This window comes from Apteryx rowi, unplaced genomic scaffold (genome assembly GCF_003343035.1).
Source record: "Apteryx rowi isolate R43461 unplaced genomic scaffold, aptRow1 scaffold_66, whole genome shotgun sequence".
Classification (NCBI taxonomy): domain Eukaryota; kingdom Metazoa; phylum Chordata; class Aves; order Apterygiformes; family Apterygidae; genus Apteryx; species Apteryx rowi.
In genome coordinates this window covers 2,925,805-2,938,289 of record NW_020450938.1, presented here as the reverse complement: position 1 = coordinate 2,938,289, position 12,485 = coordinate 2,925,805, and the positions used below count along the sequence as shown (strand labels likewise).

The window sequence follows — 12,485 nt, the reverse complement described above, 5'->3', positions numbered from 1 at the left end:
CCTTCGCTGCACTTGCTCCAGTAGTGCCACATCCCTCTTGTACTGGGGAGCCCAGAACTGGACGCAGTACTCCAGATGTGGCCTCACAAGGGYTGAGTAGAGGGGGAGAATCACCTCCCTCSACCTGCTGGCAACACTCTTCCTGATGCAGCCCAGGATACCATTGGCCTTCTTGGCCACAAGGGCACATTGCTGCCTCATGGTCAGCCTGCAGTCCACCAGGACCCCTAGGTCCTTCTCCACAGAGTTGCTTTCCAGCACGCTGGCCCCCCAACCTATACTGGTACATGGGGTTATTCCTCCCTAGGTGCAGGACTTGGCATTTCCCCTTGCTGAACTTCATGAGGTTCCTCTCTGCCCATCTCTCCAGCCTGTCAAGGTCCCTCTGAATGGCAGCACAGCCCTCTGGTGTGTCATCCACTCCTCCCAGTTTTGCATCACCCTCAAACTTGCTGAGGGTGCACTCTCTCCCATCACTGATGAATAAGTTGAACAGGATTGGATCCAGCACTGATCCCTGGGGTACACCACTAGTTACTGGCCTCTAACTAGACTTTGCACCACTGAGCACAAAACGCTGAGCTCTGCCATTCAGCCACTTCTCAATCCACCTCACTGTTCTTCTATCCCCCACTTTCCAATCTTGCCTATGAGAATGTTCTGGGAGACAGTGTGGGAGGCCTTACTGAAGTCAAGGTAGGGAAGATCCACTGCTCTCCCCAGCCAGTCCTTCCATCATAGAAGGCTATCAGGTTGGTTAAGCATGATTTTTCCTTTGTGAATCTATGCTGACTACTCCTCAGCACCTTCTTGTCCTTCATGTGCTTGGAAACGGGATCCAGCATCAGCCGCTCCATCACCTTTCCAGGGCTTGAGGGGAGGCTGACTGGCCTGTAGTTCCCTGGCTCCTTCTTGCCCTTTTTGAAGGCTGGAGTGACATTTGCTTTCTTCCAGTCCTCAGGAACCTCTCCTGATTGCCATGACTTTTCAAAGATGATTGAGTGGCCTTGCAATGACATCAGCTAGCAACCTCAGCACTCATGGGGGTAACCTATCAAGGTCCAAAAGTAAAAAAGTAGCCAGCAAAGTAGAAAAAATAAATTACAAACTTTACAAGAATGAATATTTAGACAGAGGAAATTAAGAATCTATTTTCCATATGATCCCAAAATGAAGCCACTAGGAATGGTTGCTGTCCTTACGTCAGGGCTGAGGGTACCTTACACAATTTACCAAGGGTTTCAAAGGAAGTCTGTTCAGAATCAAGAAGTGAACTTACAGTTCTTGGTTTCCAAGTCTTGTGCTTTCGTTGTAAATCAATATTTATCTTTTCAGTTACCTTTGATTCTAGAAGGAGATGAGGTCTAGAAACAGTGCCACTGAACACCTATAACTACAACTCAACTGACAGAGCTTAAGGCATGCGTGTCTGAGGCAACGTTATGTGATACTAAGGAAATCCAAGCTGGTTCCAAGCAAACCAAGCGGCATACTGACGTGCAATGTAGAGATACTAGCTTGAGTCAAAAATCAAGACAGTGGGACAATTAGCAGAAGGGAAGAGCGTCATATTAGTTACTCCCACTTCTGAAGCTACTTCAGAGGTCTCTGCACTGTCCTTCATACACCACATAGGGGTGTAAAAGACAGCTTACACTGACAAGGAAATTAGTAACAGGTATGTTGCTCTCCAGGTGGTGAAAATCTGTTTCTTCTGGCTGTAATAAAAAAAGAATCTCACAGTCACATTAAGAGCTCAAGGGCTAGAGGAAAATTACTTACAATCTTCTCCTAACTTTGAGTTATCTCCAGCAGTAGTTTGGCTATGTGGCTTGGATTTATGTACCTTTAAACAGAACTTAGCCACAAAAAATGTACCCTCCAAGTGCCTAATGAAGCTACACCGATAACCTGAAAAAACAAAAGTATTCTGTCCAGTGCCCATTTCTCCAGCCTGCCCAGGTTTCTCTGAATGGCAGCACAACCATCTGGTGTATCAATTACTCTGCCCAGTTTTGCATTGTCTGAAAACTTGTTGAGAGTGCACTCTGGCCCATCTTCATTAAGAGGTTAAACATTATGAAACATTATTAGACCCAGAATAAACCCCTGGGGTACACCACTAGTCAATGGCCTCCAGCTGGACTTCATGACACTGATCACAAGCCTTTAAGCTCAACAGTTCAGCCAGGTTTCAGTCCACATCACTGTCCATTTATCTAGCTCATACTTCATCAGTTTGTCTATGAGGATGTTATGGAAGACAGTGTCAAAAGCCTTACTAAAGTCAGGATAAATGATGTCCACTGCCCTCCCTGTGTCCACCAAGCCACTCATCTCATCATAGAAAGCTATCAGGTTGGTCAAGCATGATTGTTTGGCTTCCAGGAGTATTTGTGTCATCAATTTCCCAGGGATCAAGGAGAGGCTGACCAGCCTGCAGTTCCCTGGGTCCTCTTTCTTGAAGTCAGGAGTGACATTTGCTTTCTTCTTGCCTTCAGGAACCTCCTCCAGTCACCATGACTTTTCRAAGATAATTGAGAGTGGCCTTGCAATGACATTGGTCAGCTTCCTCAACACTCACGGGTGCATCCCATCACGTCACGTGGACTCGTGCAAGTACAGTTTGTTTAAATGTTCCCTAACCTGATCTTCCTCCACCAGTGATAGGTCTTCCTTGTGCCAGATTTTCTAGTTGTCTCAGGGACCTGGATTCCTGAAGACAAGTCTTATCAGTAAAGAACAAGGAGAAGAAGTCATTGAGTTCCTTGACCTTTGTCATGTCCCTTGACCCATTCAGCAGCAGGCCTAAATTCTCCCTTGTCTTTTTGATGCTGATATATCTGTAGAAGCCTTTCTTGTTGCTCTTCACATCCCTTGCCAGATTCAACTCCAGGTGGGCTTTGGCTTTCCTCACGCTATCCCTGCACACCCAGATAGTGTCTCTATATTCTTCCTGGGTCACCTGTCCATGCTCCCACCTCTTGTACGCTTCCTTTTTAACGTCTGAGTTTAATCAGGAGCTCCTTATTCATTCATGCCACCATCCATGCCTCCTGGCACCTTTGCCTGATTTTCTGTTTGTCGAGATGAACTGTTCTGGAGCTTGGAGGAGGTGATTCCTGAAAAATCAGCCAGGACTCCTGAACCCCTCTTCTCTCCAGGACTGTATACCACACATAGTGATCTTAACTATTCTTAAATTTGGAAGTCTTCCTGAGTTTCCTGAGACTTAGATTTAGCYACATTTTTATAAAAGTATCAGATTTAATGTATATGCACTATCCTGCAAATGCACATTTATTTCTGCCCAGGAAATTCTGTACCAAAATATGGCAACCCAAGATATCTTTTCTTTTTATTCTTATATGCAATTATTTTGGGATACTAAAACTGAGGAAGAGTTTTGGGGAACTTAAACCAATCCTCTATTTATTTGTTTTTTCTCATTCATTCTTGTCAAGGGACCACATTAGGGGTTCTCAAACTGTGCTATTAATGATATATGAATCAATGCAGTGTGATATACATCCAAGTCTCTTGGGGCTCCAGGGTCTTACACCTGCCTTGTAGAGCAAGTACTACCCAGAAGCCTGCAGGAGCCTTGCCAGAACGGGGCAAGTGCTTTTGGCTTACAACTGGAAAAAGTAAAGGTGTGCTTTAGTTGGGCCTGGGGTTTGTATGTTGACTTTATGGAGGCAACATATGTAATATGAAGGCAAGAGTCAGTGAAGGCCCAGTGTGGATAATGAGAATATGCAATAGCAGGGAATGGAGAAATATCTATGTCTGCACAGGACACATTTCTGCAAGGAGCTGCAAGATGCTACTAGTGGTACTAGTGGTTACCATTTCTCTTAGTCATAATGAAGCAAACTAAATTTCTAAATCAAATTCAGGAATAACAGAACATGCAGAATTTTTCTCATACTGAAATTATGTTCTTTGTCTTTCTGAGTTTAAACATACTATAACCGTCTTTTATCCCATTGAGTTTTACACTGGTCTAGATATAAACTTAAAAACCATGAGCTCAAACGTACGTTGGGCTGTATTACTTGCCTACATATGCCTATCACCAAGTACAGTTTCATAATTTTCAATCGTGTTCACTCCCCCAAACTCTTCAGTTCTCTACCAGGGTGCACACTGGTCCTGAGAAAGCAGCAAGGGCACTTTGTCTGCTCAATAAAAGCTGGTCTCAGAGCTGCAGTAGTAGAGGGCACTATACCACCCTGGGCCCAGTACCAAAGCTCTTGATCCCACAGGGGAAAGATCAAGAAGCTGTACAGGTCCTCTCTGGTTCAAGTCACTGCATGGTCATCCTAGGACTTTTAAAAGGCTCTTTAAATATTTGCAGAACAGCAAAATACTTTGACAAATTTGCTGTAAAAATGTGAAGAATGTGTAAAAACTGTAAAAAGTGTCTGCAGTACACTGTATCTATAAGAGAGTTTTTGAAATGATGAATTGATTGCCAGAAATTTCAATGAATCACATAAAATTTAAACTTTGTCTGCATATCAGATGGTAAATATCTAAACAAATGGCGTGTTTGTAGGTATGTGAAAATTTCTGAAAACTCAGATACACATGCATGTATACCCAAGTATCAATAAAGCTAGAAATACAATACTAGATCGTTAAAAACACAGTTTGCTTAACTTATACTGCCTAATAAAAAAGAAAAAAACATTTGAATTTCAACTTACTTCTTTGGAAGTTTCATTTTTTTCACTTTTTCTTCAGCATGTTCATCAGCAAGTCCGACATGGCAGCCTAATGCTAGCAGGGTTCTAGAACACAGAAATCAGTGATAACTTACTGTCAATACTTCTATATTCAGAGTTGTCAGTTGATATATAAAATGGCACTATTTAAAAAAACAAATGAGACCTATGGGAATGACAACATAACATGCATCATAATATGGAATAATATGGAATTATAATATGGAAAGGTCAACACCAGCCTTTTTATATATGTAAAACATTTATCGATGATGTTAAGAAAATACCACAAGATGTTCTTATATTGTTTAGGTAACTGTATGAGTGGACAACTTCAAAATGGAACTATCATACAGTCTAGCTATTTCATCTTTATGAGACATCAGTTCAAAGATTCCCTTCTCTTAAAATATATTTATAGTAACAAATGAATTGTGCAGAAATACTGGTCAAAAATATTCTAAAGAAGATTCCTTAGAGTGAGCAGAGTAGGCACCGTATACCATCTTCAGAGTGAAATATGCTATAGAAATGTATGCATCACCRCAAATTGATTCTGAGAAATGATTTTGTCATGTCACCTTTTTTCATAAAACTTTTAAAAGTCATTCATATTTGTTATTCCTTTAGCATTTACAGATGTCTTCATAACAGTGGTAACTCTTTATTTCCTCTCCAGCTTACTCTCAAAATAAAATGTAGGAAGAAGAATTACACATTCACATCTTTAAATAGCCAAAGATACTTGTCAAAGAATGAAGACAATGTGTTTTTTTCCTCCCTGTAAGACTGATAAAAGTCGGTGAAATCTGTCTTAACAATTTATGTGTGGCACAACTGCTTTATACTAAAATCTTTTTATGTCATGTTGTTTACTTCGAAGATGATGAAAGGAGAAAAAGTAGAATACGTCACTTTTCATCCTTAGAATGTATGCCTGTGAACAGGCTCAACAGTATTAATTAGGTTTCTGATTATCTCAAACCTCTTCCTTTCCTTACAGTCAACATTATCCAACAGTATAAAYCTTAAGTCTCATTCATCTCCAGGAGTTGATCTATTATTCATCAATTATTTGTTCTTGCATTTACTTTTAATATTGGTTATCAAATCTTACTTTCTGTAACCCAGATGCATTTCTAAAATATTTACAGGAAAATGAAAATAAATCTTGGACAAAAGTAATAGACCACTCTGACTCTAAAAACAGTCAAAGCTACAGTGTCCTCAGAATATCTCCCAGTCTTTACAATCTCTGAGAGAAAATGTGGGGCAGAGAAAATGTAAAAATATGGAGGACTGTAGCTTGTTGAATGTAGTGAAACTTAACAGTTTCAGTAACTCACTTCCCAGCTTAGTACATTCTTTTTGTTGGCTTAACCCACATTTCTCTTACCTAAGATATAAGACAAGAAATCATTTTTCATACACAAACTTTCCTTTCTCCCACTTCACCTCTCAGGACCTCTTAGTTTTCCTACAGTCTAACCAATGCAAACTATCTCACATCTGAGAGAATGAAATAATTCTGACTGAAGTCATCAAGTTTGGAGTCAGATCAGAAGTTTCTCAAAATCTGAGGGTGATATCCATATCTTTGATTGAAATGGATTATGCAAGAAAAATCAGAAGTGTAAACTTTGGTCTCCAGTCCCAATTTTCCCATCATGGAAGAAAGCTGGAAAACAAGGTTTTGATTCGTTCTTGTCTCTAATAAAAATGATAGACTCCACTCCTGCTTTACTATATTATCCACTCTTGAACTAGAGTCTAAAAAACTGTGCCTCTAGCAGTATTTCTCTGGACAGGTGAATCATATGCTTCAAGGAGAGTCTTAAAGTGTATTTTTAGTTCTACATGAAGTAAACCATATCGCTATGCCCTCTGAACCCCAATTTTAGATTAGGTGGTAAAAGTCAAATACCAGGAAACATATCTTCAATGTCTGCCTTCTGCAATACACATTATCTGCTATGAATACTCCACACAGCTAAATTTAATTGGCATAAACCATACCTAATTCCTGTCTAGCTCTCTCATCTATCACCAGCGTACAAAGGAGAATATGTCTAATAGTGGAAAACAGCACAAAGGAGCTGACCTCCACTAACTCTAATTTTCTTGTACTGTAAGTGATCTTAAAACAGGAATTTGAATCTTATATTATCTCTACCAAGACAGAGCAAATACAAATGAGAGCATCCCAGGAGGATAAAAAGGCAACTGGGGCCTGAGAGTTGTATTTTAATCATGTTTCCATTCGCTTCTCAAGCAGACTCATCAATGCTAGTGGGACCTGAAAGAGCCCTGAAGTACTTAAGAGCTAGAGAAGAAAACTAGAAGCAGCTGAATGTAGCCTTCAACATAATATTGATACATATAATTATCACACACATAGCTCAGTAAATAGATAGAAATGGAAGAGTCAGTCACAGAAAAATAAACAAAACAGAATAAAAGACAAACCTACACAATTAATATAAAAATGGACAGAAATAGTATCAATGTGCAAGCATATTTTAATCCTATGACATTTTCAGAGGTAACTCATTCCTGAATCTTGACATTTCATACAGTATATCATTTATAGTTCATAACAGAGTTCAATCATGTTGAAAAATATACGGAGTAATGAAAAGAAATGTTGTGTCAGATAATATGACTCAGAACTTTCTTGTTTTCTGCCTCTTTCATCTAATAGAGCTGACAGCAAAACTCGCAACAAACCAACAAAAAAAAATTATAGTAAGGAGTTATACTTGTCATCTTGCAACTACTTCAAGAATGCAGTAAACAGTTCAACACCAATTGTAAAGAATTTAGTATTTAGTATGTAGCTGATTAAAGGAAGAACATCTTGTTTTCCTCTTCTCACTTCTTGCCCATGGAAGTAGACTTGTAATATCAAGTAAAGAACTAATCAAAGTAGTTTATAGTTCAAGTTATCACAGCATATATTAACCAGAATGGATTAACACATTAATTTTCCCACTTCAGAAATGAAATGAGTTTGACACTATCATTCCAGTCCCCTAACACTAGATGTTGCAAAACTAGAACTGCATACTTCAGAAAACAAGGATCAATACAAGAACAAAATGGAAACTGAGCTCAGTAAGCATATGAATTTTGAAATCCGGAGAAAGACTGCATGCTTTGTGACTTGGATGCCATTCATTTAACAAAAAGATTCTACACATATTAAGTAATAAATTTATTAAAATAAAAATAATCCATAATTTATAAATTTATACAAGCAGTTTTGTTGTATAAGTTTTTGGTTTTGTCCGGGTTAGATTAAAAGTGTTGGGTCCTGAACCAGTAAACATACAAGGATTACTAAAATTTGTTAATATTTAGTGAAACATTATGAATGTATGCTTAATACTGACAGTATGACTTTTATGATGGCTGAGTCATACTGTATATAATTCAGYTTCACAAACTGGAATGGAAGACGCTATTCTGGAATCAAAGGACATTGTCATGTCGATAGGGGTCCCAAAATCTTTCCTTCAAATTCTCATATCTAACTGTACACAATTTTGAACTTTCTTGCCTATGATACTGTTCAACTTATCTCTGTATAATATTAAATACTTATCTATAAATAATGCCAAAATACCCCTTGAGAAACTGTGTATTCAGGTTCACAAATATGTTTTCTGTGAAGTAATTGTTTACTTTGTGAATGGTAGAGCAGTAAAGAGCACAGGGGAGCAGACCATCGAAGAACACTATGAGAAATGTTATGAGGAGTGCTCTATCAAGTGTTCTGCCATGAGGTTGTAAGTCCTCATATTATGAATGCAAATGCTATATTATGTTCTCAGCTTACCTGGCAAATTTTTGAATAATATAGCACAAATATTTCCAGAAAAGTACTATTACATGCAGAAAGTCATGCTTTGTCAATATTGTGAATAGGAAAAAGTAACTATATTTTAAAAAGAAGAAAAAAATAATAGATTGAAAAAAGAAAGAGTGACTGGAAAACCACATATACCTCTGGGGCACARCATCTATCGGTTTGAGAAATATTTTTAGCATGTTGGCAATGCAATGCTACATATAGAAGAAATAAGTTAAGTAGATTTCCATCACATTTGCAGCAGAGTAAGAACTCACACCTGCTTGACTGACAGAGCTGAGCTGAGGAATTGTGTTTCTGTAAGTCAGATAACTAGATTGCTTGTATGCACCCATTAATGTCCCACTGAAATTTTATAGCATCCCAACTGGAGAGCTTCCACAGCATTCACAAGTCTAATTTTTCATCCACAAAGAGAAGAAAATGCCCAGTTCTGTTTTGTGGCAACAGGTACTGGTGACACAGAAATAGCAGCAAGGGGCCCTGAAGCAAAGCTCGTTATTAATCATGTCCAAAAAATATCTGTTCTTTGTCGAAGTGTGCTTTATCAATAATCAAACCAATTAAAAAAACAAAGGGTTTGCTCAAAGCCTGGATCTACTTCTCTTTCCTCTAGGCTAGATGAAAATTGTCCCCGAGTTGCCATTTCATAACTGGCATTACCACAACTGCAACTCTTTAATTATGTAGAAAAGTCTCACTGTAAGCTTTAAAATTTCTAGGAACTTACTTGAGTGTTTCAAGTGACATTTGCAAGTTATAATTTCTTTCCTGCTCCGGCAATTTTGAGAACTCCACTAAGCATGGGTGTTGTCTTTTGTTGTCGTCTCTAACCTGGAAAAAAAAAAAACAGTAAAGAAATAAATTTAATGTGTCTTAAGGACTAGTTGAAATTTAAAAACAATCCAAAACACAAACTACTTAAGGCTGATCTTGTCAGCATTACTCAAACTGAACAGCACTTCAATTAAAAAAATTTTAAAAAGCCAACTCTATTCTCAGAGTAAAATCCTGTTCAGGTGAGGCAAAATTTGCATTTGCAAATAAAACAGTTCTAAAGTGGACTACATGATGATTTGTACATTTTATTATATGGATGTTCACAACAAATGTACAAAGTTTAAGAATAGTGCAATCTATGTTGTGTTTTGACATATGTCCATAAAATAATTTTATTTAGAGGTTGTCTACAATTCATCTTCAGCACAGCATTTGAAAAAATATGCATCTAATCTGTATAACTACGCTGATATGAATACTATTGAGTAATTACCCCATGAAAGTAACAACAATCAGAATTAAAGACAAATCTACCCTCTCCCTTAATTCAGCAAATGTTTGTATTTCTTAAAATTATGGCAGTGTAGCAGTGGCGTACAAGCAGAAAACAGCTGTTGAGCAGTCACAAATGACAAATTTACTTGCATTGTAGTGAAATCAGAGTCATAAAGACTCTAATTTACAAAATCTTACATTTTATATACTTAAAATTTTGATCAAAAATATTTCTAACCTTCTCTTTCTATATACAGCCTTCATCTAAAACTGGCCATAATTAGGAAGTGCAATGGAGGATAGGATGACTGAGCATTCCACTGCTCTCAGCTCTGCAACTTCACCTTACTACAGCTCAGTCAACAAAATCTATAAAAATCGTCTTGTAAGAGGGCTTGATTAATAAAATATTGCTTTGAAAATATTAGCTAAAAGATTCAAACAAAAATGTTAATACTTGCTCATTTGAGACTACATTTTTGCCCATACTTTAAGCATTTTTTCCATACAAAGTTAGAATGCAGGAAAAAAAAATAAAGGATGCAATTTTTCCATTGGCACTTATTTTTAGAACTTAAATTTACTTAATTTCCAAACTGAACAGATTTGACACTAAAAGATAATAAACCTTGAAAATAATGAAGTAAATATAAGAAAGTCGCAATTAGGTTATGAAGTTTAAGGGACAGATCTGCGAACAGAAATAAATCCCAGCATATTTTTCCCCTGACAGGATGTGCAGAGTTGTTATTTGCTTGACACTTGACAAATGACAACTGTGTCACTGAAGACATTATAACCTCCACAGCTTTCAAGGGAGGCAGCCAGCCAACAAGATGCTGGGAGTTAACCTGCTTTACTTCACGAGATGCAAACTGGGGAGCACTTCAACAGTTCCACCCACGGTGTGCTTGGTAGTGAAACAATTCAATGTAGGAGACAACATCACAAGCCTAAACACATGCTTCTGTGACTCCCTAGTAGCTCTGGAAAGCCCTCTGTTCAACAGACCCTAAGGAGAGGTACGCCATGCAGTGTCTTGTGCTCCTGCAGCAGCTTGAGACACCTCGAGCTCTCTGACTGCACATATACTGGATCTACACTACCAGAGCATCCTTTTTTTATTAATCTTTAAAGCTGTAAAGTGAAAGTTGTTGCAAAACTAACATTAACTACGACTTTTGATGAATCAGATAATTTTGCTGGAAAACACAATGTTAACGTTTGAAGTTAATATGCAAAATTGATACACTTTTTCAAATTTGTATTCATTTGGTGAATATAAAATGGCTTTTAAATTATATTGACTGAAGAAAGAACAAGGCCAGAATTTTCAATGAGGTGGTACCATCAAACTGGGTACAATCTGTTCTCAATGGCTTTGTTTGATCTGCAACTCATACAAAGAATCAGAGCTGATGTTTAAAAAATAAAAAAAAAAGTCAATAGCTTATAAACTGGCATAAAAATTCTGGCTTTCAAAAAAGTAATCCATCACACTTAAACTGATTGCTTGCACTACATATTGCATCAAATAGAGGAGCTTTTCTTTGGATTTTTTAACGCAAATGTCTTAAAATGAAAAAGCTGAAGCATCATGCCAATAAATCCAAATGCAGTAGCTAAGATTATACTTTAAAAAAAACTGTATCATAACACTGGCATATAAACAATGTGGGTTAGAGAAGGGAAAGAAAAAAGGGACACCTGCACACCTTAGGCTATGGATAAAGTTTCTCTAATTTCAAGTCCTGAGTGTCAGTCACACACGAGTACCCACAGAGTGAATATGAACATGGATCACTGATAATTGAATTTTATTTTCTATTCATCATCTTCTATTTGTACCAGTTTTGTGTTTTTCTGCATTGATAACTAAACTGGATGCCACTACTCAATCTAGGTTTTTTTAACCTCATAAAATAATAAAAAGACTCACATTTCTCTATAACATACCTGAGTAATATATTTTCACTTTCCCATCTAACTGCATAATAATTATCCAGCAGAACAGCAGACAGTTGTTCATGAATTGGATTGCAAAATATTCACAATCTTCAGGGAATCTTTCTTTGCATTTGATGGGATTAATATTCTTTGGACAGGCAATACTAAAAATTTAACTGYCAACTGACTCCATCAAGATCATTAGCAGCTAAGAAAAGAAACATTTTTAAATGGACACTAAAAATGTTTATTCTCAGATTTGTTTTCCAGACTTATATTAATATGCACTAATAAAGATTCAGTACAGTCTCCAACAAGAAGGACCACTTTAGTTCTCAGTAGAACTAGTTTAAATCTTGGACTTTAGATTTTTTCCTCATATTTCTACTGTTAATTAAATTTCCCCTAGTGACTCTAATTCACTCTACAACTGCAATATATAATATTCCTATCAATATCATATCAATATTCCTATTCAACTTCTGTAGATTGCCTTCCCTCCCTTTTTTGAGCATAGCATAAAATCTACTGCCGTACAAATACATTATACACATGACAGAACTTGTGACATGTATGTATTCTTAATTTTTGTGGCTGGTTTTAAATGTATAGGGAAGATTAAGAGAAAAGATATGCAGATGCATGCCATTGAAACCAAGTTG

The 12,485-nt window shown here is 37.4% G+C and overlaps 1 protein-coding gene across 1 annotated transcript in view; it reads right to left on the bottom strand.

The window, feature by feature from the left end:
- RYR2 (ryanodine receptor 2) overlaps positions 1 to 12,485 on the bottom strand; it is a 479,557-nt gene that overhangs the window by 202,935 nt on the left and 264,137 nt on the right. Inside the window, exons 25-26 of the mRNA XM_026085098.1 lie at positions 9,332 to 9,435; positions 4,713 to 4,796 (exon numbers count right to left, since the gene is read on the bottom strand). Of these exons, the coding sequence (XP_025940883.1) occupies positions 4,713 to 4,796; positions 9,332 to 9,435 (188 nt within the window). The remainder of the gene's footprint in view (positions 1 to 4,712; positions 4,797 to 9,331; positions 9,436 to 12,485) is intronic.